The sequence below is a fragment of the Pan paniscus genome, chromosome 1 (assembly GCF_029289425.2).
Source record: "Pan paniscus chromosome 1, NHGRI_mPanPan1-v2.0_pri, whole genome shotgun sequence".
In the NCBI taxonomy this organism is placed as follows: domain Eukaryota; kingdom Metazoa; phylum Chordata; class Mammalia; order Primates; family Hominidae; genus Pan; species Pan paniscus.
Window position 1 is genome coordinate 211,595,399 of NC_073249.2, and position 14,475 is coordinate 211,609,873.

The 14,475-nt window shown below is 46.6% G+C and overlaps 1 protein-coding gene across 12 annotated transcripts in view; it reads right to left on the reverse strand.

Moving 5' to 3' along the window:
* Positions 1-14,475, reverse strand: part of FHAD1 (forkhead associated phosphopeptide binding domain 1) — a 164,040-nt gene that overhangs the window by 75,669 nt on the left and 73,896 nt on the right. For all 12 annotated transcript variants that reach the window (XM_055097955.2, XM_055097980.2, XM_055097974.2 and 9 more), the window contains exons 8-10: positions 11,796-11,926; positions 7,484-7,573; positions 6,021-6,125 (exon numbers count right to left, since the gene is read on the reverse strand). In XM_055097955.2, coding sequence (XP_054953930.1) covers positions 6,021-6,125; positions 7,484-7,573; positions 11,796-11,926 — 326 coding nt within the window. The remainder of the gene's footprint in view (positions 1-6,020; positions 6,126-7,483; positions 7,574-11,795; positions 11,927-14,475) is intronic.

Consider the following 14,475-nt stretch of genomic DNA (forward strand, 5'->3'; position numbering starts at 1 on the left):
GTGGGCACTTGGTAAATGTTAACTGCTGGGTTTATTATTGTAACTGTTCATTGCTACCACTTCTAGCACACTTACCAAGGGAAACTGCTCTGGGAGACTCGCTAAGCAATGACTAGTAAAGAATTGTAGCCTGCAAAAGAAGGCGTTTAAAGTGGGGAAACTTGCCCATTTTCCCCCGCTTGCTCGAGTAATGGGCAACTCGAGGTGAGCTTGGGCGTGTTCGGTGCTGCCCTCTGCTGGCCATTACAGGACCCTGCGGCTGCTCAGTTCATGTCTGAACCATGAACATTTTGGGCATCTGCTGAGCCAGGGCTCAGGCACTTGCAGGAAATGAGACATACTCTCCTAGATGAGAGGATTTTGTTCTGAAACAGCCTCACAAGTGGTTTATTAGGGGGCTAGAGAGGGGTCACACAGATTTTATGTAAAACACCCAGAGCAACCTGTAAAGCTTTCTTCTGAGTGGCAGGGTGCAGCCAGTCCCCAGCGAGCTGTTTCCCGGGAAGGCTGGCTGAGCTCGCTGGGCCTCAGTTTCCTCACTTACATCCTCTCAGGTGTAAACATACCCCAGCTTCTGTTTCGGCGGACGTTTTTCAAATGCTGCGAAAGCAGAGGCTGTCCTGGGCTCTGTTCTGGCTCCTCCTCTCAATGACTGGCCTCCCCGCCCCCAGCCCCAGCTCTGGCAGTCCTGTTCCTCATATCACTGCCACACAGCAGGCCTTTGGCACCAGCTGTCAGAGATTTATTTATTGAGCTCCTCCCCTGTGCATGGTGATAGGGTTTGGCTGTGTCTCCACCCAAATCTCAACTTGAATTGTATCTCCCAGAATTCCCAAGTGTTGTGGGCGGGACCCAGGGGGAGGTAACTGAATCATGGGGGCGGGACTTTCCCGTGCTGTTCTCCTGATGGTGAATAAGTCTCACGAAATTGATGGGTTTATCAGGGGTTTCCACTTTTGTTTCTTCCTTATTTTTCCCTTGCCACTGCCATGTAAGAAGTGCCTTTCGCCTCCCGCCATGATTCTGAGGCCTCCCTAGCCATGTGGAACTGTAAGTCCAATTAAACCTCTTTTTCTTCCCAGTTTCGGGTGTGTCTTTAACAGCGGTGTGAAAACGGACTAATACACATGGTCTCAGGCTAGGCCCTGAGCACCTTTGGCCGTGACGCCTCCTTGCCTCTAATTTATTTCCTTCCAGAACATCCTTCATGGTCCTGTGAGAGGGTTACCAAGTGGTGGGGCAGCACTGTCTGGTAGAACTTTCTGCAATGATGAAGTGCTCTAACTCCATACTGTCAAATAGGGTGGACACTGACCACATCTGGCTATTGAGCACTTGAAGTGTGGCTCATGTGACTGAGGGACTGAATTTTACATTATATTTAATTTCACCTAAATGGCCACACGTGGCTAGTGGCTGTGCCACAGTAACTGGAGTCAGACAGGCCTGGCTTCCCCCAATCTTGGCTTTGCCACTTACTGACTGTGTGCCTTTGGGTAGTGACTTGACTCTATGCTTTGACTCCCTCATCTGTAAAACAGGCATCTTGAAAAGCTCCAATATATTAAAAAAATAATAAAATGGGCATAATAATTTCTAGGTCAGAGTTGTGAGGATGAAAAGAGATGAAATGTTTGGCAAAATGCTGAGTCCATGCAAAATTGTGGCTATCATTTTCACCATTATTATTAATCACAAATTTAAACATATTAGTTCCCTGTTCAAGAGCCTCAGTAGCTCCCCACTGCCTAGGTAGTACACAGCCCACACTCCAAAACTAATGAAAAACAGCAAGCCAAAGATTCAAGAAGCCCATACGAACCCCAATAAGATAAATAAAAATGAATTCACACCTAGATACATCCTAATAAAACTGCTGTAAATCAAAGGAAAAGAAACATTTAAAAAAATCCAGAATACAAAAAGATTATACAATGGTGCAATAGTTAGGTTATAGGTTACTTCTAAATAGAAACAAATGAAGCCAAAAGACAATGGAATGATAGACTTACTGTCATCTATAATGTGCTGAAAGAAAACAATTGCCAGTGCAGAATTCAATACGCAGTCAAAATATGTTTCATGAATGAAGGATATAGAAATTTTCAGACACATACACATGCACACACACACATGCACACACATGCATGCACACATGTGCATGCAAACATGCACAATCACACATATGCACACACGTGCTTGCACACACAAATGTACACACACTCCTGAGAGAATATGACACCAGCAGAGCCATGCTGAAGGAAAACACTAAAGGATGTTCCTCACGCTGAAGAAAAATGATCTAGATGGATGATCAGAAATGTAGAAAACACATAATAGTAATGTGAAGATATGGATGTTGACTATAGAAAAATATTAATAATGTCTTTTGGAGTTTCAAATATAGAGAGAAGTTTAGAAAATGATAACAATGGCATATAAGTCTGGATGGGGTAAGCGAAGTTAAAGTGTCAATCTCTAAGTCATTGTGTTAAGAAGAAGGACATAATTATTAATGAATATTGAATTTTGGTAAGTTGAAAATGCATATTGTAAAATTTAGAATAACCACTAAAATAGTAAGAGTTAAAAACTCACTAAATATTAGATTTTGATAAGTCACGAATGCATGCTATTGTCTTATGATTACTAAAAGAAAAGTAAAAGAGAGAACATTTCCAAGCTAGTACAGGGGAAAAGGGAATGATAAAAAAACTATCAACTCGCCCAGGCATTGTGGCTCACGCCTATAATCCCAGCACTTTGGGAGGCCAAGGTGGGCAGATCACAAGGTTAAGAGATGGAGACCATCCTGGCCAACATGGTGAAACACTGTCTCTACTAAAAATACAAGTTTAGCTGGGCATGGTGGTGTACGCCTGTAGTCCCAGCTACTCAGGAGGCTGAGGTAGGACAATTGCTTGAACCCAGGAGGTGGAGGTTGCAGTGAGCTGAGATCGCACCACTGCACTCCAGCCTGGCAATAGAGCAAGACTCTGTCTCAAAAAACAAACAAACAACAACAAAACAAACCCATCAACTCAAAAGAAGGAAAGAATGGGGAGAAAAAGGAACATAGGTAGTACACCTGGCCCTGAGCAAGTAGATAAATTTAAATCCCAATATACCAGCAATTATATTAAATATACTTGGACTGAAAGACAAAGATGGTCAAACTGTATAAAACCTATGTGCTGTTCACATGAGATACACATTGTAAAATAAAGATTGACATAAAAGTATGAAAAAGATAGTCTATGAAAACTCAAATCAAAAGAAAGCTAGTGTATCTGATGGAGCTACCTTAATGACAAAGACTTTAAAGGAAAAACATCTCTAGCAATGAAGAGGAACATCTTGTGATGGCCAAAGGTTTGATTCGATAGGAAGTAATGAAATGGTAAATACATATGCATCTACTAACACAGCCTCAAAATATATAAAGCAAAGATTGACAATATTAAAAAAAGAAACAGACAAATCCACGATCATGATAGGATCTTCAAACAATATGCCTCTCTCAGTGGCTGACAAAACACACAGAAAAAAAAAATCAACAAGAGCATTTAAGTTTTGAGCATTATCGGCAAGCTTCATTTAATGTCCATATATAGAATACTAAACCCAATGACTGCAGGATGCGTATTCTTTTCAAGTGTGCACGTGGAACTGCAGTCGGCCACATGCAGGCCATAAAACAAGTCTCAATTAATATCAAAAGATTGAAGTTACACAGAAGATGTTCTCTGACCACAGTGTAATTAAGCTAAAAATCAGTAACAAAAAAGGTAAGCAGAAAACCCTCATATATTTAGAAATTAGGAAATAAGCCGCATAGTAACCCATGAGTGAAAGAAGAAATCACAAAGGGATTTGGAAAATATTTTGATCTGAATAATAACGAAAATACTACGTACTAAGACTTGTGGAATGCAGCCAAAGCCTTGTTTAGAGAAAAATTGATAGCCCAGAGAGCATTTTGACTCCATGTTCATGACTACAACTATTTAAAAGAAAAATATACCATAGCAAGTTCATTTTCATTGAGAGGGTATTTTCTAGAGCGAAGTTCATTAAACCAGTTGTTTAACAGATTTCCAAATGTTTCCATTTTCACTTTAGTCTCCTGAAATTATTTTGATCTGGATCAGTTCTTTTGTAGGCAAATTATACAATTATGATTTGATTCATCCATAAGTTTTTCTGGACCCTATCAAATATTTACCAAACACAGGTCTGTCTGTCTGTGTTTTATTTTGTAGTTCTCATTTCTACCATGTCCATTTTCCCCATATTATATTTTACAAGTCTAAACTTTTTCAAGAATATTTGATTTTTTTAAGTGATTATTTTAATTTTTTGTAGACAGGGCCTCACTGTGTTGGCCAGGCTGGTCCTGAACTCCTGGTCTAAAGCAATCCTCCTGTCTTGGCCTCCAAAGTGCTGGGATTACAGGCGTGAGCTACCGCACCTGGACAAGAATATTTGATTTTTCTCTTAAGTTTTAATTGATAAATAAATTTTACTTTGTATAGTCTTAACTGTTGATATTAATTTTGTGTTAATTATTTCTGCCAAGTCTACTTATGTCTGGCCAACTTTTGCAGGCTTCAATACTATCCATAAGATGTGATCCTTGTGTAGTATACATTTCAGCTCACGAGGTTTTAATGATTTGACTTCTGCTGACTATACTCACATTCATATTAAATAAAATTGGAGAAAAATAGATTATTTGCTTTTATTTCTCAGATCATCCCTGAGAACCTCCCTTCACATAGAATTCCTCTGCCTTTCAGATTTGTTCTTAAAATATTCTCAGTTGTGGTTGGGCGTGGTGTCTCACACCTGTAATCCCAGCACTTTGGGAGGCTGAGGCAGGAGGACTGCTTGAGGCCAGGAGTTCAAGACCAGCCTGGGCAACATAGTGAAGCTCTGTCTTTATTTATTAAAAAAAAAAATTCTTAGTTTTCTCAATGACAACCATCTTCTAATCAAATAAACTAGATGATTCAAATGGAAAGAAAGAGATTCTGTCCACACTGCTCAGGACTCTCGAAGATATTTTCACTTAAAAAAATTAAATGTGTGATCCATAAGCATCTTTTATACAACTCTTCAATTGGTTATGTTGCTAAAAGAGGTCACCATTAATTTAAAACAATAGGACTTGCTGTGCTGATGGAAATTTCCATATCTGTGCTGTCCAGTGCAGCAGCCACCAGCTACACGTGGCTACTATGCACTTGGAACGTGGCTGGCAACTGAGGAGCAACGTTTTGTTTTATTTATTTTTAATTAATTTTTTTTTTTTTGAGACGGAGTCTTGCTCTGTCGCCCAGGCTGGAGTGCGGTGGCACGATCTCAGCTTGCTGCAACCTCCACCTCCCAGGTTCAAGTGATTCTCCTGCCTCAGCCTCCTGAGTGGCTGGAATTACAGGCCTCCGCCACCACATCTGGCTAATTTTTGTATTTTTAGTAGAGACGGGGTTTCACCACATTGGCCAGGCTGGTCTCGAACTCCTGACCTCAGGTGATCCATCTGCCTCAGCCTCCCAAAATGCTGGGATTACAGGCGTGAGCTACCGGCTTTAATTTAAATGTAAATAGCCATGCGCGGTTAGTGGCTACTGTTATGGATAGCGCAGGTCTGGAGTATGCAATACAATTTTTTTTCCCATGATGGGAAGGGACATTAAAATAATTAAGCAACACTAAACTCAAAACTGGGATTGGGAGGCCAGAGGTGGGTCTCATTACCAAAAAGCAAGAAACAGTTTTAGAAGGCAGTGAGGAGTAGTGGGGTTACTCACAGGGGCCTTGGAGTCAGACCAACCTGGGTTCAAGTCCTGCCACAACTACTTTATGCAGTGAACCTGGTCCCTGTCCCTGTGTGAGCCTCAGTTTTCTCAGCTGTAAGAAGGGTTAATACCAGCATAGGCCACTTAGAGGACTAACAGGGATGATAAGTGGGGAGCTACCGCCCACACCGCTCTCTGGGCCTGTTGTCCACTACGTACCTTGCTTTTTTCTCTCAGAGTCCTAGAGATCACGCTTTGTTCAGTACAACTCTTCCTCAGCTCCGCCCTAAGCTTCTTCATTTCTTTCTCCATGTCTTGGATTTGCTGAAAAAGTTTCAACAAGAGTGAACCTCCCTGATGGGGGCAGGAGCTGCCTTCTTGGCTGAGAGGTCTGAGCCCTCATCATCCCCTGGCATCCCATCCATTAAGGTGGAAACCTTGTCTGGTATCAGCTTGTTTAATTCCTTCTCCTGGAGGAAGGTTTTACATCTCTCAGCAAAACAGACTTTATTTTCCAACTGATATATTAAAAGTTCTGGATAAAGGAAATTAGTTTCTTTTGGAAGTCAGTACAACTCCTGGATTAAGGACTACAGGACACCCATCAACTCACTTGAAACCCTGCTCTTGGGGTATATTTTTGAGTTCAATCTAAAGGGCCAACTGTTTGGAAGACTCAACAGGCAAGGTCTGGAAGAACGGAACAATGAAATGTTTTTTCTTTTTTGTTTAGGCAGAGAGTAAAATGTTCCTGGCCTGGAGGAATGGCGCTGGCGTGGGGAAGAGCAAGTTGGAGAAACTGAGCTTCCCAACGAGTGGAAAACGCACACCTGGTGATGTGCAGGGTGGATTCGGAGGGCGTGAGGAATACACCTCCTTTGACTTTTAATGGTCCTATTTTCATTGTATTTATTTTTATGGTTACCTTCTACATAAGGCAAATAACTTTTTCTTTTTTTGAGACGGAGTCTCGCTCTGTTGCCCAGGCTGGAGTGCAATAGCACGATCTCGGCTCGCTACAACCTCTGCCTCCCGGGTTCGAGCAATTCTCCTGCCTCAGCCTCCCAAGCAAGCAACTGGGATTACAGGCACCCGCCACCATGCCCAGCTAATTTTTTTGTATTTTAGTAGAGACGGGGTTTCACCGTGTTCCCCAGGCTGGTCTAGAACCTCTGAGCTCAGGCAATCCACCCACCTTGGCCTCCCAAAGTGCTAGGATTACAGGTGTGAGCCACTGCCTTGTTTTGTTTTTACAAGTGGGTGTTAAATAGTTGTGTTTAAATAAAAATACTTCAGGAAGTGTCAACAATGGTGCCTGTGGCTAGGATAAAACTTGGGACAGTGGAATACATGTTTGGGAGTCACAGGTCAGGGGTGGGGCAAGGGACCATGTGGTGGCCAGCTGGCCAGCCTCCTGTCCCTGTACCCGGTCTCAACCCCAACCTGGCCCCAGGGGAAACCCTTGAGGGAGCTAGAGCCAACTGCCCAGGGAATCCTGGGGCCCCTTCACCCATCTCTTTCTTGCAGAAGCAGCAGATCAAAGAGCAATGAGACTATGTTAAACAAGCAAGCACAGAGCCCCAGAGCTTCATGCTTAGTGATGGCCCAGGATCCCACCAAGAACCTCAAGGTCAAACTCTGTTTTTTCTGGTGGTACCTACGAAGGAGGAAGCTCAACTCACGGTTTTGCAGAATTTTAACTCTTTCTCCTGGGCTTCCCTGAGCTCCCTGTGAGCATCTTCCTGTTTTAACTCTTCCTTTAGCACCGAGCACTGTGGAGAAAAGGGCAACACAGAAAGAGGCCAACATTGGCCAGGTAGGGTTGTCGGGGGAAGGAGGGGCTCCAAGGCCCCATGTGAGCCCCTGACAGCATTTCCTGCTGTTTCCATCCAGTCACCCACTGAGATCCCAAAAGGCATCCCATGGTGTCTGACGGGCACACAGGATCCCAAAGCTGTTCCTGCTTCTCCACTCAGGAAATCAGAGGAATAAAGCCACTACTCTCATCTTCAAAAGCCAGCAATCTAAACCATAAGGAAAATCCAGCTTTGGAGAGTCTGTGCTGAGGAATAAACACGGATGTCCTTGGAGGGCCACTAGCGAGCCTGGACGGCTCTCAGTGCTTCATGCAATTCACTCCTCCAAGACACCACTGCCCTGGGAGCGGCGGTGAAAATGGAACAGCCGTTCTGGAGGGCAATTTGGCAACGGGCATTAAGAACATAAATAATGGGCCTCCTTTTTGACCCAGAAATTCTGCTTTAGGAATGTATAAAGACAATGGCCTGGCAAATCAGCAAGTCTGTAGGTTCAGGGATGTTTTTGAGAGTATTGTTAGCCATAGTGAACAAAAAGGAAATACCCGGCTGGGCGCGGTGGCTCGCACCTGTAATCCCAGCACTTTGGGAGGCCAAGGTGGGCAGATCATGAGGTCAGGAGATTGAGACCACCCTGGCTAACACGATGAAACCCTGTCTCTACTAAAAATACAAAAAAATTAGCCAGGTGTGGTGGCGGGCGCCTGTAGTCCCAGCTACTTGGGAGGCTGAGGCAGGAGAATGGCGTGAACCCGGGAGGCAGAGCTTGCAGTGAGCTGAGATCGCGCCACTGCACTCCAGCCTGAGCGACAGAGCGAGACTCCGTCTCAAAAAAAAAAAAAAAAAGGAAACACCCGTGTCCGATAACCCGGGGCTGTTTGATTCCATTGTGCACAGACAAGAGAATGTCATGGAGCTTTAAAGACCCATGAGAAAAGCTCTTATCCATGTGGGGAAACAGTAATTGTTTAAAGTTTAAAAAATGTATATAGTGTAAATTTGTTGTTATATATCTGTTACAGATATATTTTTTCCAGGTAATTTTAGAAACAAAACAGAAGGAATATGCACTCAAGTACTGACATAGATTTCTTGGCGGTGGCATTTCTCTTCTTTCTTTAATTTTGCTCTCCAGTTTTATCTACTTTTTATTCTAAAATTAACACAGCACATGTAATTTGAAAAATAAAGACAGTCATTCGGATGTTCACATGAGCAATACCCTTGGTCACGAGGAGCCCACGTGCTGATGAACGCCAGGTGCGGCCTGGAGAAGAAGGCAGACCTGTTCCAAGGTCAACGGGGAAGGGAAATGGGGACACAAGTAACCCAAATGCACTTCGTGGGCAGAAGAGCCCCGGAGCTGCTGTTTCTCCCTATTTCTCCCACCTAACATCAGCTCTACAGCCCCGACACACATCCACACACCCCACACACCCCACACGCACCCCCACACCACGCCTCCACACCCACACATCCACACGCCCCATGCACCCCACACGCACCCTCACCCACTCACCTACACACATCCACACCCCCACACACCCATACACCCCCACACCACACTCACACACACACCTACCCATATCCACACACACCCATACACACTTACACACATCCACACCCCCCCACACACTCATACACCCCCACACACCTACACACACCCATACTCCCATACACACTCATACACTACACTCACCCACACACTCACCTACACACATCCACAACCCCACACACCCATACACCCGCACACATCACACCCACACACAGCCCCATACACAGCTACACACATCCACACCCCCACACACCCATACACCCCCACACATCACTCCCCACACACCCACACTCACTCACCCACACACTCACCTACACACATCCGCACCCCCACACACCCATACACCCCCACAGCACATCACTCCCCACACACCCACACTCATACACTCACCCACTCACCTACACACATCCGCACCCCCACACAGCCATACACCCGCACACCACATACACCCCCACACCACACCCACACACCCATACACACCTATACACATCCACACCCCCCACATCCATACACCCCCACACCCACACACACCTATACTCATACACTCACCCACACACCTACACACATCCACACCCCCACACACACCCATACACCCCACCACACCCACACACACCCATACACCCCCCACACACCTCCACACCCACATACACCCACACCCACACATACCTACACACCTACACCCCCCACACACTCACACCCCCACACCATACCCACACAGCTATACACACCCTCACCCACACCCACATGCACCCTCACATACACCCCCACACACCTACACACATCCACACCCCACACACCCTTCCCCCCAACACCCTCACCCACAAATCCACACACACCCCACACACCCATACTCCCCCCACGCTCACACCCATACACCCCCTATGCTTACACACCCATACACACCCCACACACACCCTCTCACATACCCACACTCATACATCTCCACACCCCCACACCCCCCACTACCCACACACATCCACACCCTCACACACCCTCCCACACACCCACACACATCCACACACATCCACACCCTCACACACCCTCCCACACACCCACATACATCCACACACATCCTCACCCTCACACACCCTCCCACACACCCACACACATCCACACCCTCACACACCCTCCCACACACCCACACACATCCACACCCTCACACACCCTCCCACACACCCACATACATCCTCACACCCACACCCACATACCCACACACCTGAAACAGTGACAACACATGTAATCCAGGCGGTGACCCTGCTCAGGGGACGGATGCAGAGGACTTGGCGAGGCGGGCTAACCAGCCGCAGAGGCGGAAGCGCACAATGCAAACCGGCCTCTCACTTCTCAAAACTGATTTTGTTGTTCCCATTTCGCTGATGACAAAGGGGAGGCCACATCAGTTATAACAAAAGCCCACCCTGGGCTCCGACCCTGGTCTGTGTGCCCCCGGGGCTCCTGTCCTGCCTTTCCCCAGCTCCAGTTGGGGCACTGCAGTCAGAGCCAGAGGTCACTACTGCTGCTTCATCCTTGGACCCCCAGATCCACCCTGCCTGGGTGCCCTTGCAGACTTGGCGAACTCTTCAGGCACACCTGAGATGAAAGCTGTTAGGTTTTACCTTGACTCACTGAAACAGACACATCTCACAAATACTGAGAAATCCTATAGGTTCAGGATTCTAAAGTCAGAGCATTGAGGTAAATTTGGCAAATAGTTATTATTATTATTATTATTATTATTATTATTTGAGACAGAGTTTCACTCTTGTTGCCCAGGCTGGAGTGCAATGGCGTGATCTCAGCTCACTGCAATTTCTGCCTCCCAGGTTCAAGCTATTCTCCTGCCTCAGCCTCCCGAGTAGCTGGGATTACAGGCGCCTGGCTAATTTTTGCTATTTTTAGCAGAGACAGATTTTCACCATGTTGGCCAGGCTGGCCTCAAACTCCTGATCTCGTGTGATCCACCAGCCTCGGCCTCCCAAAAGTGCTGGGATTACAGGCATTAGCCACTGGGCCTGGCCTCAAAATTACTTTTAAACAGCTCTTGACTTGCCTACCAGGTTCACTCCACACAGAATATTCTTACCCACACTAAAGTCTAAGGGAAGAAATGAAAGACTGTCTAACTGCACTTGGGCCTGCAAACATTCTGCTTCGAAGGTGACTGTGCAAACCAGTGGTTACTGGGATGAGGGGAAGCCCACCGTGTCCTCTTTTGCATGCAGTGATTCTATTCTGCTTTAATATTAAGCCTTGCCATGGAAATAGCCAAGCTGAGAGGTGCATTTACTGCTGGAATTAACCAAACTCATTTATAATGGGCATTAGAAAATGTTTCCTGGAGTTGAAGCTACATCTTGCTTATTCCGGGGCACGTGCACGCCGATCTTTGAAAAGGTGCAAAGAATGTGGCCAGCTGTTTTAGTTTTTCTAGGTAGGCATTTCATGTTTTGCCCCCAACGCCCCCCCCCCCCCCCACCACCCCGCCCCCAGCACAATGGTGTGAGAGGAAGGAATGAAATTTAAACTAAGGGCCCAGGGTGAATGAAACAAGCATATCACGTGACTTCACTTTAGCTGCTTTTCACCCGATGGCTACAAGGTGACGCAGTCATCCTTACTCACTCTAGAGCCAAGGGCTTCCAGCTGGTGGTCCTTGTCCTTGTTCTGACTTTTTAGGTGACTGACCTCTTCCTTTAGTTGTTGAACTTGCTCATCCTTTGCTAACATGTCTTTTTGCAAAGATGACACCATCCCTGTAAAAAAGAAGACTCGCAGAGGTCAAAGAGGCAGTGAGGATGACTGTCATCGCTGCCGCTGTCAACCAGTTTGTGACGAGCCTGGCACTGAGAAGGGAGGTGTCTCCAAGGATCCCAGGAGCTTGAATGGGGTTGAGACCAATATCCACTGCACATCATTTGTTCAAGGTCCCAGTGAGAAGGAGAGGTCAGTCAGTGCGTGTTGCTGGAGACAGGAAACATCTGTCGGGGTGCTGTGAGCAACGGCCCTGCCTGGGAACAAAGGCTCAGCAGAGAGAGGGACCAGGAGGGGCCACGACATGGGCCTGTGGCAGCAAGGGACGTGTTGATTCACACTCATCTGAGTTTGGAAACCATCTCTAGCACTTACTAGCTCAGTCGTCTTTTTTCTTGAGACAGGGTCTTACTCTGTCACCCAGGCTGGAATGCAGTGGCATGATCATGGTTCACTGCAGCCTCGACCTCCTGGACTCAGGCGATCCTCCTGCCTTGGCCTCCCAAGTAGCTGGGACTACAGGTACGTGCCACTATGCCTGGCTAATTTTTGTATTTTTTGTAGACATGGAGTTTTGCCCATGTTGCCCAGGCGGGTCTCAAACTCCCAGGCTGAAGCAATCCACCAGCCTCTGTCTCCCAAAGTGCTGGGATTACAGATGTGAGCCACAATGCCCAGCCTAGCTTAGTGGTCTGAACAAGTTATTTAACCTCTCATTGTATCTATAGAGTTGTATAAAGAACATAGTAGAGTGGCTAACACATAGTGTTTATTCCCTGCCACCCACAACTATATGTGGTAGCCAGCTTGCAAAATGGCCCCCATGATCCCTGCCTGTTAGAATACCTGGCCTCGTGTAGCCCCCTCCCACCTGAATAGGGCTGACGTGTGTAACTCATATGGCACTGTGGAAGTGGTGAATGTGACTTCCCAGGGTGAATCATCAAAGATGTTGTGGTTTCTTTTTTGCTCTCCTTGGATCACTCAGTCTGGGGAAAGCCAACCGCCATGTTGTGAGGACACTCAAGCAGCCCTAGGGAAGGACACACATGGTGAGGAACTGAGGCCTCCAGCCAACAGCCATGTGAGCGAGTCATTCCAGAAGGGGATCCTCGAGCCCTAGTCGGGCTTTAGATGACATGACAGCAGTAGCTCCTGCAACCTCGTGAGAGACCCTGAGCCAGACTAAGTCACTCCCAAGTTCCTGAACCACAGAAACCGGGTAAGATAAACATATTTGTTGCTTTTTTGGGATAACTTATGTGACAGCAGATAGGCAATATATTATTGTATTATCACATTGAGAAAAAGTGAGAAGAAGGGTGCATAATGCAGTGGTATTGGGTTATCTCATACGGTCCTTTTCTTAGAAAAACATTCATCCTAGTTTTATTGGTGGGTATCAATCAAGAATCAATCTTTATTGCACAATCAAGGATGTGTAATAAAGAACAACATGATTCAGAATTTCATTGTAAAAATGAGCTTCGTCCAGGGACACAGTTAAGTTCCTTGGAAACAGACTGCTCTCTCTGGGGCTTGCCTGCATGCTTTGTGAGGCGGGACCAGAGTGACCTTTTCTCTAGAATGAATTTGGCTTGAGTCTCTACCAGATGCCCTGTGTAGTGCAAGGTTGCCCCATTCTGGATGGTGGGAAAGTGAGCTACTCTCAGGCCTACGTGGGCTTCGAGATGGTTCCCTCTGCTCCTCCTGGGTGGTTCCTTCCCTGCCCACATGCACATGCTCATCACACCTGACTCTGCTGAAGACTTGAGGGGGACCCTCTGAGATCTCCGGGGTGCTCTCCGTGCAGCCCCCTCCCGCCTGGCACGCCACCCAGCAAACTCAAGCTGTGCTGGCTTCTCCACCTCCATCTCCTCAAGTCGGGCTGACCACTGGGCTCTGTCTGGCTTCCCCTCCCTGCTGTGGTCTGGAAACTCTCTCCAGCGCAAGCCAGCCGGGGGCAATCGTAGATTTCATCTTGTTTGTTTCCACTCCCTCCCAGATCATCGTCACATGCTTCTTGGGGCCAATAGATGGAAACCATTATTTCAGACATTTTTTTCTGTTTGTTTGGTTTTTGTTTGTTTGTTTGAGTTGCTTCAGGCAGGTGAGGAAATCCGCACCTTGTTCCTCCATCTGCCTCTCTTGCTGTGGAAGATGGGGTTTGTGATGTGCTGTGATGGCTTGTGTGAGCCTGGGTCACTGTGTGGCCACAATGACCAAAGCCCCTACTGACTCATGATGGGCTCAGGGTGGAAGCAGGAGCTGAACCTGTCTATTGTGAGCCACTGAGACTTGGGGGACTGTTTGTCACTGCAGCGTAACCCGGCCCAGTGCTTCTCGAGCTGAAGTGTGCACACGCAGCAGCCGGGAGGCTTGTGAAAATGAAGATTCTGATCGGAAGGTCAGGAGTGGGGCCTGAAATTCCCAGTTTCTCACAAGGATCCAGGTGATGCTGATGCTGCTGGTCCAGGGACCACACTTGGGGCCGTGAGAGTGTAGCCCATCCCAGGCCATACCTGAGCCCAGGTCTGTCTGACTCCTTGAT